The sequence below is a fragment of the Nerophis lumbriciformis genome, linkage group LG04 (genome assembly GCF_033978685.3).
Source record: "Nerophis lumbriciformis linkage group LG04, RoL_Nlum_v2.1, whole genome shotgun sequence".
NCBI classification, from domain to species: Eukaryota; Metazoa; Chordata; class Actinopteri; order Syngnathiformes; family Syngnathidae; genus Nerophis; species Nerophis lumbriciformis.
In genome coordinates this window covers 5894502-5921664 of record NC_084551.2, presented here as the reverse complement: position 1 = coordinate 5921664, position 27163 = coordinate 5894502, and the positions used below count along the sequence as shown (strand labels likewise).

At 39.9% G+C, this 27163-nt stretch overlaps 2 protein-coding genes across 5 annotated transcripts in view; one reads left to right on the top strand and one right to left on the bottom strand.

Moving 5' to 3' along the window:
- The window catches only part of chd4b (chromodomain helicase DNA binding protein 4b), a 34599-nt gene extending 23462 nt beyond the window's left edge, over positions 1-11137 (bottom strand). For 3 of the 4 annotated variants that reach the window (XM_061947960.1, XM_061947968.1, XM_061947976.1), the window contains exons 1-10: positions 10958-11137; positions 10587-10783; positions 6696-6814; positions 3337-3576; positions 3142-3257; positions 2473-2572; positions 2197-2389; positions 2008-2123; positions 1805-1928; positions 542-714 (exon numbers count right to left, since the gene is read on the bottom strand). In XM_061947960.1, the coding sequence (XP_061803944.1) occupies positions 542-714; positions 1805-1928; positions 2008-2123; positions 2197-2389; positions 2473-2572; positions 3142-3257; positions 3337-3576; positions 6696-6814; positions 10587-10650 (1245 nt within the window). In that variant the 5' untranslated portion in view covers positions 10651-10783; positions 10958-11137. The remainder of the gene's footprint in view (positions 1-541; positions 715-1804; positions 1929-2007; positions 2124-2196; positions 2390-2472; positions 2573-3141; positions 3258-3336; positions 3577-6695; positions 6815-10586; positions 10784-10957) is intronic. The other variant, XM_061947954.2, reaches the window with a different exon arrangement.
- LOC133595415 (vesicle-associated membrane protein 3-like) overlaps positions 1-27163 on the top strand; it is a 239557-nt gene that overhangs the window by 154742 nt on the left and 57652 nt on the right. The window lies entirely within an intron of this gene.

Below are 27163 nucleotides of genomic sequence, written 5' to 3'. Positions count from 1 at the left end.
TGGAGCATTGTCATCACTGCCTTATTTCTCCTGGGCATTTAGTTAACCAGAGCTGCACAGGCTGTTACTCCAACTCTCTTCATTCCTCCATGACATCATCCCTGGTAGAGCTGGTGGATAATAGGCACCTTCTCACTGCTTGAGAATTCCCCACAGATGTTCAATTGGGTTCAGGTTTGGAGAAGACATACCATAACCTTCACCTTCCGCAGAAAGGCACTTCTTGGAGATCTGTTCGGGCTTCCCATACTGTTGGAAAACTGCCAGGTGCTGCCTCACAATGTCACAGTACATTTTGGAATTTACGTTTCCCTAAAAAAAACACAGCTCCCCAGTGCCGGAAGCACTCATGCAGACCTAGACTGCGAGGCTACTACCACTATGGTTGACTGAAGACAATACACAATTATCTGTTGCTCGCTAGTGTTGCCAGCTATTTAGACAATAATGTCAGTGTGTTGAAATGTTTTCAGTGAGGAGTAAATATATTATGCTCTTCAAGCTGTGCACTGACTACTCTACTAAAGACAACTGTACTCACACAGTGTGGACAGCTCCACTTGCCCTCGGGTGCCTTCTCCATGTCAGGGTCCAAACAGACCATGTGATAAGCCCTGGGACAGGTGTCGCACAGAATGATCTCTCCTCCCTGCTGGCACACCTCGCAGTAGTCCTGGTGGTCTGTCTCGTAACCGTCGCCATCCTCCATTTCGACTGAATGAGACAGGGCAAGTTAGTGTGTTTTCTAGTCCAGAGTTGATGTCTAAATGGAAAAAAAGACTACACCTTTAAACTTTAGCATTTACTACTGGGCAACCGACACAGAGTTCTTTAATATTGGCTGCAAAATGAAGCATTTGATCCCCTCCGTTATGGCTGGTTATGGATGCTAACTTAACTAAGACAGTATCTCTTAGGGCTCTGGTTCACTCTACCATCCACTCTTCAACTTCCGCTTTTACAAAAAACCCAATCGTAAAAAACTAATTCAGAATTTGGGTTCAGTGTAAACGCTATTTTGGCTTACAGTCTATTTCTAGTCTTGCACCCAACAATGCCAACCATGCTTTCACTCCCTTTTTTGTCAATAGTGCCTTTTTAAGATAGTCAAGTCTGGGGATCGACATCATTAAAGATTTTTACACTGCATGGTTTCCCCGATATGTATCTGATCGTGGCGCTTGTTATTGAAATGAAATGTTAACACTTGACACCTAACACTAAAAACATTGAACCGAATCCTACAAGCGGACTATTTGGGGTCGCCCCTCTGTCATCTTTTCTTAGCAAATCCAAAAAGACCTTGGGGGCATGTACTATATTACTGACTAGAAAACTTATTGTGATAATTGGAAGGCTGCAGAAGCTCCCTGCCACACTCGCTGGATTAGTGATATTCTTTATTTCCTTTAATTGGAGAAAATTAGGCTGTCATCGAACGGTAGTTCTGTGAAGTTTCAGCAAGTATGGGGTGGTTTCCTAAAATATGTAAAAGAGACTGATCTCAAATGTAACCCTGATTGAAGAATAATTAAAAGGTAGATAATTGATGACCCTTTGTCTGCTTTTGTGTATTGCTGCACTGTGTTGGGGACATTCAGGAGTGCAGTTGCCTGTGGCTTTATGTCAATATTTGCCTGTACTTATTTGACTGATGCATGTTGTTTTTATTTTAGACACCATTTGTGTGAGTTACTTGTTTGGGGGAGAAAAAAAAACATTTGACATGTGTTTATCTGTATTTCTGGACTGTATATGTCAGAAATACAATAAACAAATGTTTAAAAAAAACAAAACACCAAACCTTTCTTCTTTTTCTTTGCACTCTTGGACTTCTTCTTGCTGCGGCTAGTGCGGTTAGAGCCTTCCGTCACGGAGAAGGTTGCTTCATCAAAATCACTGTCTGCATCTGGCTCGTCTTCGTCACTCTGATTAGGAGAGCAGGGATACATTCTTACATGCATTTTCAGCAAATGATATGAAAAGTAGGTGTAGTGCCAAACTTACCGATGAGCGCTTCCTCTTGCTGTTCAAACCTCCTAGTTTAATTTTGAGTGGAGCCACCTTCTTGGGCTTGGGCTTTGGTGGAGCTTTAGACTTGGACTTTTTACGAGCATTAGGGCCTAAGGTTGGAAACGAAGAAATTACTTCAAGCAAATACAAACCAGATATCTTTGTAATTTACTATCAACTTACCTTTGCCCTCTTTGGTCTTCGCCTTGCGAAGCGGTGGCGCAGGAGGTGCCGGCACTGGAGCAGCAGGCGTTGTCGTGGGAGCAGCGGCAGGAGCAACAACGTTCGCACCCCCGTCTGTCCCAGCCACCACCATGTTCTCCACCACTGCAGCCACATTGGCGGCTGCCAGAGCTGCATTGGCGCTGGCGGAGCCCTGACGGGGAAACGCACAGCAAAGAACTTAGCACAAGAGTGCTCCTCCATTCATCCTTCATTCCAATCAATTACATACAATACCTTAAGCGGGTTGTTTGTGCTAAATTCTCTCCACTTGGCCATCATTAAAGTCATCATCTTTGAAACAGCAATTTTGGGGTTCTTGGCTGCAATCAGAGGCCTGAAGGCGACAACAAATGTGATACTGATGCTTTTTCGCATAATTGTAAATAACATTTGTGGCGCCCCCTATGAGTAGAGATCTAAAATGCTTTGGAATACATGCAAGCATATATGTACCGTAACACAGACACCCTCTTCATTTTTTTATGATTTGATAAATGGTCATTAAAATATGGACAATTTGTTTCTTAGTCCTTCCTGCGCCACTGCAAAGATGCTGTTTGATGGCGGACATGTTTTTCAAACATTCTTGCTCAAATTTTACAGATAAGTTATTCATCGTAGTTTTACTGAACACCAAATGGTTGCAGTGGGTGTTCTGTAGAGTGCATTAAGCGGTGTGAAAAACATTCAAGTCGCAGTCGACTTAGGGGGTCCAACCTGGAGGTTTAATAAAAACGCCACCATGTGCTGCACTTATGTAAAAACAAAACAACACAGTAGGAGGGCATATTTTGACAAATGTTCACCCTTTTGTATGCAGTGGTTCAGAAGTAGAAGAGTTAGCTTACACAAATATATAAGTTGTTGTAATTTTTTCCACGTGATTTGTATCAGTTTCCTCACCTGACAAACTGGCTGAAGGCCTTGTAGTTGGTGAGGGAGTTGTAGTCTTCCTGAGTAAAAACATGATCGATATCTTTCATGCCCCAGGCCTCCAGCATCTGAGAGGAGCTTTTCGGCTGAGGTGGGGGAGAAGAGCAGAAATGTTATTATCCACGTGGGAGTGAACATTGCTTCTCGTTTAAAGTTCTTATTTACCTGGCAGTCCTCATCGTCCTCGTCGTCATCATCCGGTTCTGGATCTTTGCGTTTGCTCTTGGAGCCCCCTTTCTCAGAGGCCGTGCTTCCTTTCTTCTTGTCTTTGGTCGAGCTGGAGCGTTTCTTCTTTTTTCTTCCAGGGGCGTAATCACTTCCGTCACTCTCCGAGCGCAGACCTCCCTCATCTTGCTCAGCTGCCTCCACTCCGATCAGGTGCTCCGGCGAGCTCATTGGCAACTCCTGATTATTTAAATGGTAATATACAGTAGATCATAAGATCTTTGACTTGTGTTTTTTGCAGCAGATCCTAAAAACATCAAAGCACTCCTGTCATTTGGCATATCAGAACTTTTGACGAGCGCTTCTTTGCTTGAATTATTGAATTGTTTGTTTGCTTTCATCCGTACAAGTCACTACACAAACTTTCAGCCTCCTCTGAAGTGAAAAGTGCCTTACTTTTAACTTTTATGATTCGATTTGATGTGCCTTTAACTGTGAAGAAGTTGCTTAGAGTGTGTGCAAGGATTAGTCCTGTTCAACCACAAAAAAGACCACCACAAAAAGATGGATTTGCCGAAAAACTACTTCTAATGGCCTAGCTTGGTGACTACTATCTATGACAAATAAAGGAGGAGACAATGAAACGGTAAGTAGGTCAGAAATGTGTAAATGATACGTTAGCAATGTTAGCTCGATTTATTTTGTAGCCAGATTAGCCTTCTACTGTATAACAATACCATCACCGTCCTCTGGCAAAATAAAGAATGATCTTCCTAAAACTACTTTTAATTGGTTCAGTGCCTACTGTTTTTGGTAATGTACCAGCTAGTATTATAATTAGTTATAATGTTCGCGAGCCTCGCAAATGATGATGTAGCCTGTAGCATATCTAACTGTTTTAACCGGTTCGGGTATCTATTGTTTCAAAACAACAGTGCAGGAAAAGTATTAATATAATATAGAATAGAAAAGCATTTTATGGTCAATATACACATGCATACGTTCAGGATTTAGCATTGGAGAGATAATGACCCGGTAAAAGTTTAACCTTAGCTAACGTATAGTACCATATTTAATGATAGACAAACTTTAATGATATGTACATTATATATTATATACTGTACATATATTATGTAAATATTGCATATATTTTAGATTTTATATCGCTATATTTAGTCTATTTATACCTGCATTGTCCTTTCTATCCTTACACTTTCCATCATTGTAACTGAGCTACTGTGTGGAACAATTTTCCTTTAAGTTTGTCTATGTCTATGTCTATATTTGCAGCTAAGCTTTCTTACTTTCTGTCCCCGGCATCGTCCCTGACCTCCTTGATCCGACAACAAACCACGGTGAGCCACTGGTCACGCTAGATCATCTGGGATGTTGAATTGTGTTGAAAGTCAAGTAAATATTAGATGGGTGGAGGCAATCACCGGTGTCCATATTCCATACGGTCTTAGCAAAACAAAACACAACTAGGCTACTGTAGCAAACAAAGCTGCCTAGGCGAGGATGAAAGGCAAGTCAGTGTGAGGGGGCGTGGTAAAAAAGGGCTTCATTTGCATCTAGCAACTCCGCCTCTCAAAACGAACTGTTTTTGAAGGCAGCCAAAAATTCTTGAAGATAGGTCTTTACAGCAAAATGTTGACCATAGAACCATCATGTTCAAAAGAAGTGTTTTAAAAATAGAAAAAAAATCATATGACGAAGGTTTAGTAGAGACTTGCATTGACATAATACAAAACATGACTAGTAAAGGAAGAAGCTTTCTTAAACATGTGGACCCTGCAACAATTTAGTTGAATGGCCTTGTTGTATTAGATCTCCTTAGATCATGGGAGTACAAAATTTGGCCCAGAGGCCATTTGCGGCCCAGACTTCATTTTTATTGGCCCATAGCACATTCTTAAAAAAACATCCATCCATCCATTTTTTACCGCTTGTCCCTTTCGGGGTCGCGGGGGATGCTGGAGCCTATCTCAGCTGCATTCAGACGCAAGACGGGGTACACCCTGGACAAGTCGCCACCTCATCTAAGGGCCAACACAGATAGACAGACAACATTCACACTCACATTCACACACTAGGGCCAATTTAGTGTTGCCAATCAACCTATCGCCAGGTGGATGTTTTTGGAGGTTGGAGGAAGCCGGAGTACCCGGAGGGAACCCACGCAGTCACGGGGAGAACATGCAAACTCCACATAGAAAGATCCCGAGCCCGGGATTGAACTCAGGACCTTCGTATTGTGAGGCAAAAAACCGCATAGGTTCAGGAAAACCCTTTTTTTAATATCAACGCGGTTTGCACTGGAGACCAGCTGCAGGTTCTCTGCCGCACCGGAGTCCACATGGAGAGCCTGCAGGAGATGCGCATGAAAAGACTGTGCTGTGCGTTAGAATGGACAAGTTTCATGGAGCCCTGGCTGAATTACCATGTATCGGACATTTCAGTCTCCCTAGACCAGGTGTGTTCAAACTACAGCCCGCGATTAGTTTTGGCCCGCGAGACATCATACGTTTATTAAAGAGTAAGGCAAGCGCAGTGCCTCCAGCTTAATTTTAAATATCTGCTAGTCTAATGCTGCAGCTTCGCCACAATCTTGCGGACAACATGAGCAGGCATGCCAATGACCATTAATTAAACTTTGAAAATACACAGCACATCATTTACTTATATGACCCAATCTAAATAACCTATCCCACTCATGGCGCAAAAAAAACGCAATCAACATAAAAAGTCAACACACATGGTCACACAAAACACAACCTGCTTATTGAACTTTGTGGATAGTATAAAAAACGTAAACGCACCGTACATTTTTCTAATTTACACACATTTAAATAAACTACAATGCATAATGGGAAAAATGCTAAACACTTTATCCACACTTTTTTCATGTTTGCCGCATTTTGGCTGCTTGATATTTCTGATTGATTACAAAACTTTAAGGAGGTCGTCACGGAAGTAAAAAGGTAGAAGTCGAACTTTAACATACTTTTAATATTCAATTATATAATTCATTATATATATATATTGTTACTTTACATGCAGTCTGCTTTCGGCCACCGGACAATTCTTTTTAGCCCATTGCGACCTCCAAGTCAAAGACTTTGGACACCCCTGCCCTTGACAGATTCTCGCTCATCATGTATGCTATTCTAACATGTTTGTAGGAGATGGACGTACATTATTTGAGTGCGTGGGCATATAGTGAGCATGACCTAGAGCTAAAATAGTCATAATTCAATCAGTGGCATTACTATACTGAAATAATGTGCCGCTAATGTGACTAGATTTGAGTGGGTTGCCATGTGGAGAGTGCACCATGAGTCATGTGAAAGCAAACTCGCCTCTCTGATGGCTCGCTGTCTCTTGTTGCTTCTGCTCTCTCGGTTGCTTTTCTTGGCTTTCTTCTTCTTCTTGGACTTGGGCACCTCCACGTCAGACATGACGTCCTCCGCCTCGTCATCTGTGGGTGACATGCACACTTGTCACACTTGCAGAAGTTGAACGGAACAACGTTCAAATACCTTGTAACTGTTCTTAAAATAGTTTTAAACTCTATATTTCACCTATGAAGCAATGGTAATGCATATTTCTCTTTCTCTACATTTTTCAGCCATTAGTTTTACTCTGCTATTTTTCTACAAATGCATTATCCATCCATCGATATATTTTCTACCGCTTGTCCTATTCAGGGTCGCGGGTGGTGCTGGAGCCTATCTCAGCTGCATTCGGACGGTAGGCGGGGTACACCCAGGACAAGTCGCCACCTCATCGCAGGGCCAACACAGATAGACAGACAACATTCACACACTAGGGCCAATTTAGTGGTGCCAATCAACCTATCCCCAGGTGCATGTCTTTGGAGGTGGGAGGAAGCCCACGCAGAGAACATGCAAACTCCACACAGAAAGATATCGAGCTCAGGATCGAACCCAGGACCTTTGTATTGTATTATGTTAAACATTATTCTACACAGGATGTATAGTTTTAAATGAACTGCAGCATCCATTTTTGTCTTTTGCATTTCCTCTTCCATTTACAACCAAATTACGTTCAACCATGGCAACATTTGTCATACTTTAAGTACATTTAAATGCAAGCTTACTTCTTTTTATGTATGGTTGCTGATGTGGTAGTTTTGCTTTTTACTAATGTTATAAAATGTCTATAAAATCCGCTACACCTCCTTGATACCTAAGTACATGTCAGACTACTTCCTTAACGTAAATGACCGCCATAACCACAACACCAGGGGGAGCTCCACTAACCACGTTAAACCCTGATTCCGATCTAACAAAGGTCTTAACTCATTCTCTTTCTATGCCACATCATTATGGAATGCACTCCCAACAGGTGTAAAAGAAAGGGCATCTCTATCCTCCTTCAAAACCGCACTAAAGGAACACCTCCGGGCAACTTCAACCCTAAACTAACACCCTCCCTTCCACATCCTACCTCCCCGGATTGTAAATAATCAAATGTAAATAATCAAATGTAGATACTTATTCTTATAATAATAATAATAATAATAACTGGGATTTATATAGCGCTTTTCTAAGTACCCAAAGTCGCTTTACATGTAGAACCCATCATTCATTCACACCTGGTGGTGGTAAGCTACTTTCATAGCCACAGCTGCCCTGGGGTAGACTGACGGAAGCGTGGCTGCAATTTGCGCCAACGGCCCCTCCGACCACCACCTATCATTCATCATTCAATTCACCGGTGTGAGTGGCACCGGGGGCAAAGGGTGAAGTGTCCCGCCCACGGACACAACGGCAGCGATTTTTGGATGGTAAGAGGCGGGGAGCGAACCTGCAACCCTCAGGTTCCTGGCACGGTTGCTCTACCCACTACGCCATGCCGCCCACTTATGCAGATCCCAAATACACATCAGCAGGTACCAGAAGGTAAGAACATTTGGTTTTGCATAATATTGACAAACAAAACGACAGATAATATGACTGCTAATAGGTGCCATTTTGCGGTCCTTATACACACACCATAATAAAACCTGTATGTTGAATCACAGTACATCTGACTCAATAGCCTTAATGCTACGACAATCAATCAAGCGGTGAGGCTTCATTACTTACTTATGCTTTCTGATCTTTCTCTCTCTCTATGTCCACTACTTGCTGTACATATCCTACCAAGTCAGACCTACACTGTTCCAATGTCCATTTCTCTGATGATGCAATTGTTGATGACTGAAGTGTTGATATCAACCAAACCTAACCCTCCCACCCCTCCACATCCCACACCCGAGATTGTAAATGATGTAAGTAATTCAATGTATATACTCTGATGATTATCTTGTGTGATGACTGTATTATGATGATAGTTTATATCTGTATCATGAATCAATTTAAGTGGACCCCGACTTAAACAAGTTGAAAAACTTATTCGGGTGTTACCATCAGAGGTGGGTAGAGTAGCCAGAAATTGTACTCAAGTAAGAGTACTGTTACTTTAGAGATTTATTACTCAAGTAAAAGTAATGAGTAGTCACCCAAATATTTACTTGAGTAAAAGTAAAAAGTATGTTGTGAAAAAACTACTCAAGTACTGAGTAACTGATGAGTAACATACACACACATATCATATATATATATATATATATATATATATATATATATATATACATATATACACATACATTGATATATACAGTATATCATTTATATTTATTTATTTTGCCGTTTTTGTTTACATGTTAAAGGTGTTTTAATGAATATACATGCATGTTTAACACATATAGATTCCTTTCTTTCATGTTGACAAGAATATAGGTTGGTGTATTACCTGATTCTGATGACTTGCATTGATTGTAATCAGACAGCAGTGCTTAACGTCCACGTTTTCAAATGCAGGAGAAAAAAAGTTCCTCCTTTCTGTCTAATACCACATGAAAGTGGTTGGTTTTTGGTATCTTATTTGTCCAGCTTCCATATTCGTTTTCACACACTTTACAAGAAATACATTGGTGGCAAACTCCGTAGCTTGCTAGCTTGTTTGCGCTGGCTTTCGGAGACTCTTATTTTGAAAGCACAGGCGCGATGGAGCGGCACTTTTATTGTGAAGACAGGAACTGTGCAGTCAGTCTTTAGGCTTGTGACGGGATGTACGTTTGAAATAAAAAAGTGTCTTTTTTCCTTCACACTTTTGATTGATTGATTGAAACTTGTATTAGTAGATTGCACAGTACAGTACATATTCCGTACAATTGACCACTAAATGGTAACACCCCAATAAGTTTTTCAACTTGTTTAAGTCAGGTCATGTGACCGCCTGGCTCTGTTTGATTGGTCCAACGTCACCAGTGACTGCATCTGATTGGTGGAACGGAGTCAAACGTCACTAGTGACTGCATTTTATTGGTGGAACGGAGTGAAACGTCACCAGTAACGCAGGCACTTTGAAGGTCTGTCTGACAGACCAAAACAAACAAAGCGTGCATTAACAGATCGATAAAAATTAGTAGCGAGCTGAATGTAGATAAAAGTAGCGGAGTAAAAGTAGCGTTTCTTCTCTATAAATATACTCAAGTAAAAGTAAAAGTATGTTGCATTAAAACTACTCTTAGAAGTACAATTTATCCCAAAAGTTACTCAAGTAGATGTAACGCAGTAAATGTAGCGCGTTACTACCCACCTCTGGTTACCATTCAGTGGTCAATTGTACGGAATATGTACTGCACTGTGCAATCTACTAATAAAAGTTTCAACCGATCAATCAAAATGGTAATGTGTACTCATTTGTACTAAATGATCACACTTTCCCCACCACTGCACATGTGTCACTCATCTCCGGTCTTGTTATGACTGCCGCGCATGCTCAGTGGGGATCGTCCCTGCAGGCGCGATAGAGGGGGGGGAAAAAAGGGAGGGCGCGCGCGTGCACACCGCCGTGCGCGTCCAAATCCGCGTGCACGCCCTCACGCACTGGCGTGCGCGCGTAATGTGGCACAAAAACAAAAGAATGAACCGCATTCAAAACAACTCGTCCGCCTTTTTTCCCCCCCCCCCCCGCTGACAACTTTGGCAGTTGACGCCACTCGTCCCTGAAAAGGTAAACAAGGAAGGAGGACACCTGCACGTGAAGTTAGCTCAACTAACATGGCGACAACTCCCCCCCCCCCCTCCCGCCTGTTAGCTCAGGCTAACGTTAGCATCGCTTTGAAGGCTAGCTCCGGTCAACACAACAAGAAGCGGCGAAGGGCCGGCGTGTTTTACCGTGGAGGAGTGAGTGCTCCTCGGCGGGCCCGAAGTTGTCCCTGTCATCCTCGCTGCCTGACATGTCTCCGGGTCTTCCTCGCTCGGATTAATAATCCCTCCTAAAGCTCGCTCCTCAATCGACGGGGGGAGGAGGGAAAATGACGTGGGACTGCTGTGGCGAGTTGGACCGCGGGTGTCCAGAAGGGAGGGGGCGGCTAGTGGGAAACATAAACATATATACATTTGAAAAAAAAATGGCATCCCTTGGCCTGGCTCGCTGTGTATCTTGGTTGTTTTTTTTTTATTGGCAACACTCAAACAAGTTGGCTAATTAGAATATGCGTCACACGCGTGACACGGGCGCCTCATTTAATGAAATAAAATCTTACCTTGGAAACTATTGTGTATAGTCCACAAACTCAATTAAGGGGTTCATTCATTTAACACCTAAAAAAAAAAAAACACTTCCCTTTCCCCTCTGCCCCGGCCTCACATCTTAGCTAACATCCTCACAAACACACAAAGGGGGCAGACATCCCATAATAATCCCCCCTCCCACACAGAACTCTGCATAGTTACCTCGCAACGGACAGACCATAATACTCACACTGCCCCCCCCCCCCCCTTCCAACGTGCACGCTGGCTGACACGCGCACGCTACCACTCCTAGACATGCGTGCACTCAGGCCTCTGTTGCGTGCACACGGGCCTCCCCAGCTCGCCACCTCGTTGTCATGGTGACGCCCCCTCCCTTATGCGCCCTGCCAGACCATAATACCCCAAGCAGCAGCAGCAGTAGTAGTTGTAGTAGCACACATCCCATAATATACAACACCTAAAAGGACAAGAAAGGAAAGGTGGTCCTGAACCCTCCAGACCATAATAGTCCTAACAAGCATTACCAATCCCATGAAAGTGAGTGTCCACAAAACTCCAAAACTGGACCAGACAGCTGCCAGTGGTCACAGTTAAGAAGTTTTTGCACTGCAATAAATAAGGCCAATAATCAAGTGATGGACATTTTTTTTTTTTTTTTAAACAGTGTTGCCTTCAAGGACAAAAAGTTGCAGCACAGGTTTTTTTCCAGCGTGGGACGTTCAAGGACGGACGTGAGAAGAGGGTAAAAGTGTCAAATCAAGAGTCATGTGCACAAAGGTTCTCCGCGGAGATCCATATGAAGAGGTCCTATTTGAGAAAAAATATGGTAATGCGTTGTGACTGGACGTCATAAAGAAAGGTATTTTGTAAGTATTTCAATAGCCCTTTGACACAGAAATCGACCATTTATTTGCAGGTGCCTTTTATACAGAACCCAGCAAAGTGGGATATGATTTTTGAAAAGTTGTGCGCTTTCACACAATGACAGGGAAAACTACCCGATCCACATTCTTATGCAAAACGCACACTGATGAAGAAAAGCCGGGGAGATGTCGGCTTTTGCAAGCTGTGTAAAAGGGGCTACTATATACTGCCAAAGCCAGAATATTGACTTGGAATTAAAATACTTTGTTTGTGCTTTTTATATAAAAACCGGGGCCATATTTTTAAAAAAAAGTTAAAGTAGCACTGATTGTCACACACACACACGAGGTGTGGTGAAATGACCCTCTGCATTTGACCCATCCCCTTGTTCCACCCCCTGGGAGGTGAGGGGAGCAGTGAGCAGCAGTGGTGGTCGCGCTCGGGAATCATTTTGGTGATTTAACCCCCAATTCCAACCCTTGATGCTGAGAGTTGGAAGATAATGGGTCCCATTTTTATAGTCTTTGGTATGACTCAGCCAGGGTTTGAACTCATGACCTACAGGCTGTGTGAAAGGTGTTACTACCTCAGAAACTGGAAAATAGCCAGGTCCATGTTGAACTCCTGTGTCAGTGCCGTTTATACAGAACATCGTCAAATGAAAAAAACGTGGAAGTATGTCAACTTTTACAGGCAGTGTTAGAGGTGCTACTACTCCCTAAGCTGCAAAACTGCCAGGTCAACTCTGCACCTCCATTCTGTGTCAGTGCCATTTAAACGTAACACCAAGATGCAGGCTTTTACAGGCTGTGTAAAAGGGGATATTATATACTGCCAAAGCCAGAATATTGACTTGGAATTCAAATACCATGTTTGTGCTGTTTATACTGAAAAGCCGGGGTCATATTTTACAGGCTGTGCGAAAGGTGTTACTACCTCAGAAACTGGAAAATAGCCAGGTCCACGTTGAACTCCTGTGTCAGTGCCGTTTGTACAGAATGTCGTCAAATGAAAAACTGTGGATATATGTCGACTTTTACAGGCAGTGTTAGAGGTGCTACTACTCCCAAAGCCGCAAAACTGCCAGTTCAACTCTGCACCTCCATTCTGTGTCAGTGCCATTTAAATGTAACACCAAGATGCAGGCTTTTACAGGCTGTATAAAAGGGGATATTATATACTGCCAAAGCCAGAATATTGACTTGGAATTCAAATACTATGTTTGTGCTGTTTATACTGAAAAGCCGGGGTCATATTTTACAGGCTGTGCGAAAGGTGTTACTACCTCGGAAACTGGAAAATAGCCAGGTCCACGTTGAACTCCTGTGTCAGTGCCGTTTATACAGAACGTCGTCAAATGAAAAACTGTGGAAATATGTCAACTTTTACCGACTACTCCTAAAGCCGCAAAACTGCCAGTTCAACTCTGCACCTCCATTCTGTGTCAGTGCCATTTAAACGTAACACCAAGATGCAGGCTTTTTACAGGCTGTATAAAAGGGGATTTTATATACTGCCAAAGCCAGAATATTGACTTGGAATTCAAATACCATGTTTGTACTGTTTATACTGAAAAGCCGGGGTCATATTTTACAGGCTGTGCGAAAGGTGTTACTACCTCAGAAACTGGAAAATAGCCAGGTCCACGTTGAAGTCCTGTGTCAGTGCCGTTTATACAGAACGTCGTCAAATGAAAAACTGTGGAAATATGTCAACTTTTACCGACTACTCCTAAAGCCGCAAAACTGCCAGTTCAACTCTGCACCTCCATTCTGTGTCAGTGCCATTTAAACGTAACACCAAGATGCAGGCTTTTTGTATAAAAGGGGATATTATATACTGCCAAAGCCAGAGGATTGACTTGGAATTCAAATACCATGTTTGTGCTGTTTATACTGAAAAGCCGGGGTCATATTTTACAGGCTGTGCGAAAGGTGTTACTACCTCAGAAACTGGAAAATAGCCAGGTCCACGTTGAAGTCCTGTGTCAGTGCCGTTTATACAGAACGTCGTCAAATGAAAAACTGTGGAAATATGTCAACTTTTACCGACTACTCCTAAAGCCGCAAAACTGCCAGTTCAACTCTGCACCTCCATTCTGTGTCAGTGCCATTTAAACGTAACACCAAGATGCAGGCTTTTTGTATAAAAGGGGATATTATATACTGCCAAAGCCAGAGGATTGACTTGGAATTCAAATACCATGTTTGTGCTGTTTATACTGAAAAGCCGGGGTCATATTTTACAGGCTGTGCGAAAGGTGTTACTACCTCAGAAACTGGAAAATAGCCAGGTCCACGTTGAAGTCCTGTGTCAGTGCCGTTTATACAGAACGTCGTCAAATGAAAAACTGTGGAAATATTTCAACTTTTACCGACTACTCCTAAAGCCGCAAAACTGCCAGTTCAACTCTGCACCTCCATTCTGTGTCAGTGCCATTTAAACGTAACACCAAGATGCAGGCTTTTACAGGCTGTGTAAAAGGGGATATTATATACTGCCAAAGCCAGAATATTGACTTGGAATTCAAATACTATGTTTGTGCTGTTTATACTGAAAAGCCGGGGTCATATTTTACAGGCTGTGCGAAAGGTGTTACTACCTCAGAAACTGGAAAATAGCCAGGTCCACGTTGAACTCCTGTGTCAGTGCCGTTTATACAGAACGTCGTCAAATGAAAAACTGTGGAAATATGTCAACTTTTACCGACTACTCCTAAAGCCGCAAAACTGCCAGTTCAACTCTGCACCTCCATTCTGTGTCAGTGCCATTTAAACGTAACACCAAGATGCTGGCTTTTACAGGCTGTATAAAAGGGGATATTATATACTGCCAAAGCCAGAATATTGACTTGGAATTCAAATACCATGTTTGTGCTGTTTATACTGAAAAGTCGGGGTCATATTTTACAGGCTGTGCGAAAGGTGTTACTACCTCAGAAACTGGAAAATAGCCAGGTCCACGTTGAACTCCTGTGTCAGTGCCGTTTATACAGAACGTCGTCAAATGAAAAACTGTGGAAATGTGTCAACTTTTACCGACTACTCCTAAAGCCGCAAAACTGCCAGTTCAACTCTGCACCTCCATTCTGTGTCAGTGCCATTTAAACGTAACACCAAGATGCAGGCTTTTACAGACTGTGTAAAAGGGGATATTATATACTGCCAAAGCCAGAATATTGACTTGGAATTCAAATACCATGTTTGTGCTGTTTATACTGAAAAGTCGGGGCCATATTTTACAGGCTGTGCGAAAGGTGTTACTACCTCAGAAACTGGAAAATAGCCAGGTCCACGTTGAACTCCTGTGTCAGTGCCGTTTATACAGAACGTCGTCAAATGAAAAACTGTGGAAATATGTCGACTTTTACAGGCAGTGTTAGAGGTGCTACTACTCCCAAAGCCGCAAAACTGCCAGTTCAACTCTGCACCTCCATTCTGTGTCAGTGCCATTTAAACATAACACCAAGATGCAGGCTTTTACAGGCTGTGTAAAAGGGGATATTATATACTGCCAAAGCCAGAATATTGACTTGGAATTCAAATACCATGTTTGTGCTGTTTATACTGAAAAGCCGGGGTCATATTTTACAGGCTGTGCGAAAGGTGTTACTACCTCAGAAACTGGAAAATAGCCAGGTCCACGTTGAACTCCTGTGTCAGTGCCGTTTATACAGAACGTCGTCAAATGAAAAACTGTGGAAATATGTTAATTTTTACCGACTACTCCTAAAGCCGCAAAACTGCCAGTTCAACTCTGCACCTCCATTCTGTGTCAGTGCCATTTAAACGTAACACCAAGATGCAGGCTTTTACAGGCTGTATAAAAGGGGATATTATATACTGCCAAAGCCAGAATATTGACTTGGAATTCAAATACCATGTTTGTGCTGTTTATACTGAAAAGTCGGGGCCATATTTTACAGGCTGTGCGAAAGGTGTTACTACCTCAGAAACTGGAAAATAGCCAGGTCCACGTTGAACTCCTGTGTCAGTGCCGTTTATACAGAACGTCGTCAAATGAAAAACTGTGGAAATATGTCAACTTTTACAGGCAGTGTTAGAGGTGCTACTACTCCCAAAGCCACAAAACTGCCAGTTCAACTCTGCACCTCCATTCTGTGTCAGTGCCATTTAAACGTAACACCAAGATGCAAGCTTTTACAGGCTGTGTAAAAGGGGCTTCCACCTCAGAAGGCGGATAATTGCCGGGACGAGTTTGTGCCGTCATTCTGCAGCGACCAGCAACACAGTAAAAATGTACCTTTTACAAACAGTGTTAAAGTGCCTAATAATCTCAGAAGGTGGGAAATTGCAGTGTCAACTCTGGTATGTTATGTTATACATTTATTTGGAATATAGGGATGTCAAAGTCAAATACATCAGAGGGCCAAAAAAACAAATTTGCTACAAGCCAAGGGCCAGACTGGTTCAATGTTTATTAAAACATATTAAAATAATTGCACATAATCTATTGAACCAGGACCTAACACAGTGGACTGTATTTTATTTAATGATTAAATGAATAATCCAACATTTGTGTATGGCTCTGTCACTAATTTGATGTGAAAACATTTGTTCAACAGGCTCACAGACAAAAACAAACTTCCTTCAAAGAAAAATCACATGTCCTGTACATGAAATGAATAAAGCAACATTTTCTTATGGCTCTGTCAGTTATTTCAAGGGGAAACATTGCAATCAATCAATCAATCAATCAATGTTTATTTATATAGCCCTAAATCACAAGTGTCTCAAAGGGCTGCACAAGCCACAACGACATCCTCGGTACAAAGCCCACATAAGGGCAAGGAAAAACTCACCCCAGTGGGACGTCGATGTGAATGACTATGAGAAACCTTGGAGAGGACCGCATATGTGGGTAACCCCCCCCCCCCCCCCCTCTAGGGGAGACCGAAAGCAATGGATGTCGAGTGGGTCTGACATAATATTGTGAGAGTCCAGTCCATAGTGGATCCAACATAATAGTAAGAGTCCAGTCCATAGTGGGGCCAGCAGGACACCACCCTGAGCGGAGACGGGTCAGCAGCGCAGAGATGTTCCCAGCCGATGCACAGGCGAGCGGTCCACCCCGGGTCCCGACTCTGGACAGCCAGCACTTCATCCATGGCCACCGGACCTGTGCTCCCCCCCCACAAGGAATAGGGGAGCAGAGGAGAAAAGAAAAGAAACGGCAGATCAACTGGTCTAACAGGGGGGCTATTTAAAGGCTAGAGTATACAAATGAGTTTTAAGATGGGACTTAAATGCTTCTACTGAGGTAGCATCTCTAATTGTTACCGGGAGGGCATTCCATAGTACTGGAGCCCCAATAGAAAACGCTCTATAGCCCGCAGACTTTTTTTGGGCTCTGGGAATCACTAATAAGCCGGAGTTCTTTGAACGCAGATTTCTTGCCCGGACATATGGTACAATGCAATCGGCAAGATAGGACGGAGCTAGACCGTGTAGTATTTTATACGTAAGTAGTAAAACTTTAAAGTCACATCTTAAGTGCACAGGAAGCCAGTGCAGGTGAGCCAGTATAGGTATATATATATATACTGTAGGTATATAAAGGTATATACAGTATAGGCGTAATATGATCAAACTTTCTTGTTCTTGTCAAAAGTCTAGCAGCCGCATTTTGTACCAATTGTAGTCTTTTAATGCTAGACATAGGGAGACCCGAAAATAATACGTTACAGTAGTCGAGACGAGACGTAACGAACGCATGAATAATGATCTCAGCGTCGCTAGTGGATAAAATAGAACGAATTTTAGCGATATTACGGAGATGAAAGAAGGCCGTTTTAGTAACACTCTTAATGTGTGACTCAAAGGAGAGAGTTGGGTCGAAAATAATACCCAGATTCTTTACTGATTCGCCTTGTGTAATTGTTTGGTTGTCAAATGTTAAGGTGGTATTATTAAATAAATGTCGGTGTTTAGCAGGACCGATAATCAGCATTTCCGTTTTCTTGGCGTTGAGTTGCAAGAAGTTAGCGGACATCCATTGTTTAATTTCATTAAGACACGCCTCCAGCTGACTACAATCCGGCGTGTTGGTCAGCTTTAGGGGCATGTAGAGTTGGCTGTCATCAGCATAACAATGAAAGCTAACACCGTATTTGCGTATGATGTCGCCTAGCGGCAGCATGTAAATGCTAAAGAGTGCAGGGCCAAGAACCGAACCCTGAGGAACTCCGCACGTTACCTTAACATAGTCCGAGGTCACATTATTATGGGAGACGTATTGCATCCTGTCAGTAAGATAAGAGTTAAACCACGACAAAGCTAAGTCTGACATACCAATACGTGTTTTGATACGCTCTAATAAAATATTATGATCGACGGTATCGAAAGCAGCGCTAAGATCAAGAAGCAGCAACATAGATGACGCATCAGAATCCATCGTTAGCAGTAGATCATTAGTCATTTTTGCGAGGGCTGTCTCCGTAGAGTGATTTGCCCTGAAACCGGATTGAAAAAGTTCACAGAGATTGTTATACGCTAAGTGTTCATTTAGCTGCTGTGCGACAATTTTTTCCGAGGATTTTCGAAATAAAGGGAAGGTGGGACACCGGTCGGTAGTTTACCATGAGGTCAGGATCAAGGTTAGGTCTTTTGAGCAGAGGATGAATAACCGCTTTCTTGAATGCTAGGGGAACAGTGCCAGAGGAAAGTGATAAGTTTATAATATTTACCGGTAGCACTGATGGACCTAATAATACAAAAAGCTCCTTGATAAGTTTCCCAGGAAGTGGGTCAAGTAAACATGTTGTTTGTTTTATCCCACTTACACGCCGTAATAGTTCCTCTAATGTTATTTCATCAAAATATCAAATATTGGTGCTTTGTTTGATTTCTTTGGTTAATCCATGCCATCATTTAATTCCACATACTGATATGTTAAAAGTCTTAAGTGTACACATGTTTTATATGAGATTTTCCTCTAAGGTTATATTTATCCTCTTTTGTTGAGAAGAATTGTTGTACATTCTTGGGTAGCAGGTTATAATTTACTTTGCACATCATTTTAGCTGTTTGCAGCTGCACCAAATCATTACATTTTAGTAATTAAGATTCCATAAATAAAGGATTTGTATGTTCCCTATATCCAACGTTATGGATTTTTAACCATCCTCTTTTGTAACACTGTTAGTGTATGTAGTGTGCTTTTGTAATTATTTCCACACAATACCTCAGATATGGTAACACTAGCGAGCACTAGAGAATATGAAGTGATTTTTGGTCCAGAAAGTGGTCCCCAGTTTTGTCTGGGTGCCATTTACCGAAACACTAACACAAGAAAATAAGAATCAGAAATACTTTATTAAAAAAGCCGGGTAAATACCAACTTTTCAAGGAAGTGTAAAAAGGGTTACTACCTCAGATGGTGGAAAATTGCCAGGACAACTTTGAACCCCCATTTGAATAAGTGGCGGTTACAGGGCCGGCCCGTGGCATAGGCCGTATAGGCAAATGCTAAGGGCGCCGTCCATCAGGGGGCGCCACGCCAGTGCCACAAATGTTGGGAAAAAAAAAAAAGTTGGTACTATTATTTCTAAATACAAAAAATAATCCCACATTAATTAAAATGCAAAGTAAAGCCTATTTAATAGAAATATTATTTGTTACAACATTACGCCGAATGATTCCCGGGCGCGGTGAACAAGGGGATGGGTCAAATACAGACGACAAATTTCATTACACCTAGTGTGTGTGTGACAATCATTGGTACTTTAACTTAACTTTAACTTTACACATACAAACTGTAGCACACAAAATTTAATGAAAAAAAACGTTATTATGGTCTTACCTTTACTTACAAATTAAGTCCATGCGCCGCAACTAAAGCCCTCACTTAAACTTTCCACGTGCAAGATTTAATCTATTTAAAAAAGGGTAACCGAGGGTTTAAAGTTAAAGTTAAAGTTAAAGTACCAATGATTGTCACACACACACTAGGTGTGGCGAGATTATTCTCTGCATTTGACCCATCACCCTTGATCACCCCCTGGGAGGTGAGGGGAGCAGTGGGCAGCAGCGGTGGCTGCGCCCGGGAATCATTTTGGTGATTTAACCCCCAATTCCAACCTTTGATGCTGAGTGCCAAGCAGGGAGGTAATGGGTCCCATTTTTATAGTCTTTGGTATGACTCGGCCGGGATTTGAACTCCCAACCTACCGATCTCAGGACGGACACTCTAACCACTAGGCCACTGAGTAGGTAAATAAATGTCGCCTATACTGTATGAAACTACAAAATAACAAACACGGAGGCTCCAGTTTACACGAGGACCACTTTATTTACCTTCTTTCAAAAACTTCCGCTCCACCCCATGTCATCACTTCCGCTCTTAGCGCCTTCAAAATAAGAGCTCGAGGCATATACTGTATAACAGCGCATAACAGGAACTTAACATCACAAAGAGGAAAGCCCATGAAAATAGGTTACAAAAGTTATTTAACAAGAAGCCAAAAAGTGCAAAAACAATAATGTTCGTGTTGGAGGAGTTGTGAATTAGATACACCTGCAGTCTGCAGGTGTACGTAATGTTGTGGCCCTGCAGTCATTCACAACTCCTCCAACACGAACATTATTGTTTTTGCACTTTTTGGCTTCTTATGAAATAACTTTTTTAAATACATTCAATCTTGCACGTGGAAAGGTTAAGTGTGGGCTTTAGTTGATATAACATTCCTGTGTTATATCAACGGTGGGGGTGCAGGAGGCGGGATTACTGCGAGCCTCAGCCAGTGCGTCTTTTGCTGCCGTTTTATGATCGCTCAGCACAAGAAATACGTTACACACATACAGTTGTTGACAAAATACACTGTACATTATATACCTCAGCTAACTAAACTATGGAAATGTATAATATAGTTCATATAGCAATACAGTCTTACTGCACAGCAGGCCAGCAGTTAGCCGAGTCCGGAATCCATGTTGAGGCACTGAGTGACGTGCCTCAACTGGCTGCTGTTCACCGCACCGTCTCTTCTCAGTATTTGAACGGCAAATGTGAAAATTCAGCGATTTTTAATAAAAATAATCTAAAACTGGTGAAGTTAAATGGAAAATAACTTTATAGTATAATCACTGGATACATATAACAATTTAATTAATTTTTTTTCTTTTTACATTTTTTTTTCTTTCCATGATGGCAGGTGAGGCCCCGCCTCACCTGCCTCTAGTGACTGCACGTCACTGGTATAGTTGTAAGTAAAAAAAAAAAGGTCAAAGACAAAGCTATTCGGGTTCTTGTGAGTATATACACTTCACTGCCGATGTGGGGGGGCGCCACCTAAAATCTTGCCTAGGGCGCCAGATTGGTTAGGGCCGGGCCTGGGCGGTTATACACAACATAGTCCAGGAGTGGGCAACCCGCGTTTCTAGAGTCGCATCTTTAGCGCCGCCCTAGTGGCTCTCTGGAGCTTTTTAAAAAATGTATGAAAAATGGAAAAAGATGAGGGGAAAAAAATATATTTTTTGTTTTAATATGGTTTCTGTAGGACAAACATGACACAAGCCTTCCTAATTGTTACAAAGCACACTGTTTATATTAAACATGCTTCACTGATTCGAGTATTTGGCGAGCGTCGTTTTGTCCTACTAATTTTGGCGGTCCTTGGACTCACCGTAGTTTGTTTACATGTATAACTTTCTCGGACTTTCTCGGACGTGTTTTATGTCACGACGTCTCATTTTGTCCACCAAACTTTTAACGTTGTGCATGAAAGGTGAGTTTTGTTGATGTTATTGACTTGTGTGGAGTGCTAATCAGACATATTTGGTCACTGCATGACTGCAAGCTAATCGATGCTAACATGCTATTTAGGCTAGCTATATGTACATATTGCATCATTATGCCTCATTTGTAGCTATATTTGAGGTCATTTAGTTTCCTTTAAGTCCTCTTAATTCAATTTATATCTCATGACACACTATCTGTATGTAATATGGCTTTTAATTTTTTGCGGCTCCAGACAGATTTGTTTTTGTATTTTTGGTCCAATATGGTTCTTTCAACATTTTGGGTTGCCGACCCCTGACTTAGTCAAAGGAAACAAATGAAAAGAAAAAAAATGTTAATCACATGGACAAAGATAAAACCTTCTGGAGGAAAGTTCTGTGGTCAGATGAAACAAAAATTGAGCTGTTTGGCCACAATACCCAGCAATATGTTTGGAGGATAAAAGGTGAGGCCTTCAATCCCAGGAACACCAAACCTACCGTCAAGCATGGTGGTGGTAGTATTATGCTCTGGGCCTGTTTTTCTGCCAATGGAACTGGTGCTTTACAGAGAGTAAATGGGACAATGAAAAAGGAGGATTACCTCCAAATTCTTCAGGACAACCTAAAATCATCGCCCGGAGGTTGGGTCTTGGGCGCTTTTGGGTGTTCCAACAGGACAATGACCCCAAACACGTCAAAAGTGGTAAAGGAATGGCTAAATCAGATTAAAGTTTTAGAATGGCCTTCCCAAAGTCCTGACTTCAAAATGTGGACAATGCTGAAGAAACAAGTCCATTTTTTTGAAGAATTCTTCTGAATGTGCATGAACTATTTCTGTTCAAAATTGTTTGAAATGTCACATGTTAAATGTTTAAATATTAACTGTCAGTTTACTGTACTGTGCCAACTGTACTACTATATGAGCACGTATTTTCTCTTGTTTCATTGAAAATAAAACAGCAAAGTCCATTTGGCTGTCATCTGTTTTAATTATGAGACACAATTGTGTCAAAGTCAGGATTTTTTTTAATGCTTGAAATAACAAATGATTACTTTAAAAAAGTAGTTTTATACTTGTGAGTAGAGATGTTTTTAAGTAGGGATGTCCGATAAATGCGTTAAAATGTCATATCGGAAATTATCGGTATCGTTTTTTTGTTTATCGGTATCGTTTCGTTTTTTGTTTTTTATTTTTTTATGAAATCAACATAAAAAACACAAGATACACTTACAATTAGTACACCAACCCAAAAAACCTTCATCCCCCATTTACACTCATTCACACTCATTAATTTTCATTAATTACTAGTGTCAATGTAACTGTTTTTATATTGTTTTACTTTCTTTTTTATTCAAGAAAATGTTTTTAATTTATTTATCTTATTTTATTAATTTTTTTTCAAAAGTACCTTATCTTCACCATACCTGGTTGTCCAAATTAGGCATAATGATGTGTTAATTCCACGACTGTATATATCGGTTGATATCGGTATCGGTAATTAAAGAGTTGGACAATATCGGAATATCGGATATCGGCTAAAAGCCGTTATCGGACATCCCTACTTGTGAGTGTTGATGACACAGCCTTGCAACAGTTGATATTCTAGTTTCAAGCATGTTTTACTCAATATTAGCGATGTGCTTTAAAATGTAATATCGGAAATTATCGGTATCATTTTTTTTTAATTATCGGTATCATTTATTTATTTATTAATTTTTTTAAATTAAATCAACATTAAAAACACAAGATACACTTACAATAAGTGCACCAACCCAAAAAACTTCCCTCCCCCATTCACACTCATTCACACAAAAGGGTTGTTTCTTTCTGTTATTAATATTGTGGTTCCTACATTATATATCAATATATATCAATACAGTCTGCAAGGGATACAGTCCGTAAGCACACATGATTGTGCGTGCTGCTGGTCCACTAATAGTACTAACCTTTAACAGTTAATTCTACTCATTTTCATTAATTACTAGTTTCTATGTAGCTGTTTTTATATTGTTTTACTTTCTTTTTTATTCAAGAAAATGTTTTTAATTTATTTATCTTATTTTATTTTTTTTAATTTTTTTTTAAAGTACCTTATCTTCCATACCTGGTTGTCCAAATTAGGCATAATAATGTGTTAATTCCACGACTGTATATATCGATTGATATCGGTATCGGTAATTAAAGAGTTGGACAATATCGGAATATCGGATATCAGCAAAAAGCCGTTATCGGACATCCCTACTTGTGAGTGTTGATGACACAGCTTTGCAACAGTTGATATTCTAGTTTCGAGCATGTTTTACTCAATATTAGAGATGTCCGATAATATCGGCCGGCCGATAGATAAATGCTTTAAAATGTAATATCGGAAATTATCGGTATCGTTTTTTTAAATTATCGGTACCGTTTTTTTTTTTTTTTTTTTTAATTAAATCAACATTAAAAACACAAGATACACTTAAAATAAGTACACCAACCTAAAAAACCTCCCTCCCCCATTTACACAAAAGGGTTGTTTCTTTCTGTTATTAATATTGTGGTTCCTACATTATATATCAATATATATCAATACAGTCTGCAAGGGATACAGTCCGTAAGCACACATGATTGTGCGTGCTGCTGGTCCACTAATAGTACTAACCTTTAACAGTTAATTCTACTAATTTTCATTCATTACTAGTTTCTATGTAACTGTTTTTATATTGTTTTACTTTCTTTTTTAGTCAAGAAAATGTTTTTAATTTATTTATCTTATTTTATTTTATACTTTTTTTTTAAAAGTACCTTATCTTCCATACCTGGTTTTCCAAATTAGGCATAATAATGTGTTAATTCCACGACTGTACATATCGGTTGATATCGGTATCGGTAATTAAAGAGTTGGACAATATCGGAATATCGGATATCAGCAAAAAGCCGTTATCAGACATCCCTACTTGTGAGTGTTGATGACACAGCTTTGCAACAGTTGATATTCTAGTTTCAAGCATGTTTTACTCAATATTAGAGATGTCCGATAATATCGGCCTGCTGATATTATCGGCCGATAAATGCTCTAAAATGTAATATCGGAAATTATCGGTATTGTTTTTTTTTTTTTTGTTTGTTTTTTTTAAATTAAATCAACATTAAAAACACAAGATACACTTAAAATAAGTGCACTAACCCAAAAAACCTCCCTCCCCCATTTACACTCATTCACACAAAAGGGTTGTTTCTTTCTGTTATTAATATTGTGGTTCCTACATTATATATCAATATATATCAATACAGTCTGCAAGGGATACAGTCCGTAAGCACACATGATTGTGCGTGCTGCTGGTCCACTAATAGTACTAACCTTTAACAGTTAATTCTACTCATTTTCATTAATTACTAGTTTCTATGTAACTGTTTTTATATTGTTGTACTTTCTTTTTTATTCAAGAAAATGTTTTTAATTTATTTATCTTATTTTATTTTATAATTTTTTTTAAAAAGTACCTTATCTTCACCATACCTGGTTGTCCAAATTAGGCATAATAATGTGTTAATTCCACGACTGTATATATCGGTTGATATCGGTATCGGTAATTAAAATGTTGGACAATATCGGAATATCGGATATCGGCTAAAAGCCGTTATCGGACATCCCTACTTGTGAGTGTTGATGACACAGCTTTGCAACAGTTGATATTCTAGTTTCAAGCATGTTTTACTCAATATTAGAGATGTCCGATAATATCGGCAGGCCGATAGATAAATGCTTTAAAATGTAATATCGGAAATTATCGGTATCGTTTTTTTAATTATCGGTATCGTTTTTTTTTGTTTTTTTTGTTTTTTTTTTTTTTTTAAATTAAATCAACATAAAAAACACAAGATACACTTACAATTAGTGCACCAACCCAAAAAACTCATTCACACAAAAGGGTTGTTTCTTTCTGTTATTAATATTGTGGTTCCTACATTATATATCAATATATATCAATACAGTCTGCAAGGGATACAGTCCGTAAGCACACATGATTGTGCGTGCTGCTGGTCCACTAATAGTACTAACCTTTAACACTTAATTTGACTCATTTTCATTAATTACTAGTTTCTATGTAACTGTTTTTATATTGTTGTACTTTCTTTTTTATTCAAGAAAATGTTTTTAATTTATTTATATTATGTTATTTTATTAATTTTTTTTAAAAGTACCTTATCTTCACCATACCTGGTTGTCCAAATTAGGCATAATGATGTGTTAATTCCACGACTGTATATAGCGGTTGATATCGGTATCGGTAATTAAAGAGTTGGACGATATCGGAATATCAGCAAAAAGCCATTATCGGACATCCCTACTTGTGAGTGTTGATGACACAGCTTTGCAACAGTTGATATTCTAGTTTCAAGCATGTTTTACTCAATATTAGAGATGTCCGATAATATCGCTTTAAAATGTAATATCGGAAATTATTGGTATCGTTTTTTTTATTATCGGTATCGTTTTTTTTTGTTTTTTTTAAATTAAATCAACATTAAAAACACAAGATACACTTAAAATAAGTGCACCAACTCAAAAAAAACTCCCTCCCCCATTTACACTCATTCACACAAAAGGGTTGTTTCTTTCTGTTATTAATATTGTGGTTCCTACATTATATATCAATATATATCAATACAGTCTGCAAGGGATACAGTCCGTAAGTCGTGCTGCTGGTCCACTAATAGTACTAGCAGTTAATTTGACTAATTTTCATTAATTACTAGTTTCTATGTAACTGTTTTTATATTGTTTTACTTTCTTTTTTAGTCAAGAAAATGTTTTTAATTTATTTATCTTATTTTATTTTATTAATTAAAAAAAAAAAAGACTTTATCTTCACCATACCTGGTTGTCCAAATTAGGCATAATAATGTGTTAATTCCACGACTGTATATATCGGTAACGGTTGATATCGGTATCGGTAATTAAAGAGTTGGACAATATCGGAATATCGGATATCGGCTAAAAGCCATTATCGGACATCCCTACTTGTGAGTGTTGATGACACAGCTTTGCAACAGTTGATATTCTAGTTTCAAGCATGTTTTACTCAATATTAGAGATGTCCGATAATATCGGCCGATAAATGCTTTAAAATGTAATATCGGAAATTATCGGTATCTGTTTTGTTTTTTTATCGGTATCAGGTTTTTTTTGGTTTTTTTTTAATTAAATCAACATAAAAAACACAAGATACACTTACAATAAGTGCACCAACCCAAAAAACCTCCCTCCCCCATTCACACTCATTCACACAAAAGGGTTGTTTCTTTCTGTTATTAATATTGTGGTTCCTACATTATATATCAATATATATCAATACAGTCTGCAAGGGATACAGTCCGTAAGTCGTGCTGCTGCTCCACTAATAGTACTAGCAGTTAATTTGACTAATTTTCATTAATTACTAGTTTCTATGTAACTGTTTTTATATTGTTTTACTTTCTTTTTTAGTCAAGAAAATGTTTTTAATTTATTTATCTTATTTTATTTTATTAATTAAAAAAAAAAAAAGGACTTTATCTTCACCATACCTGGTTGTCCAAATTAGGCATAATAATGTGTTAATTCCACGACTGTATATATCGGTTGATAT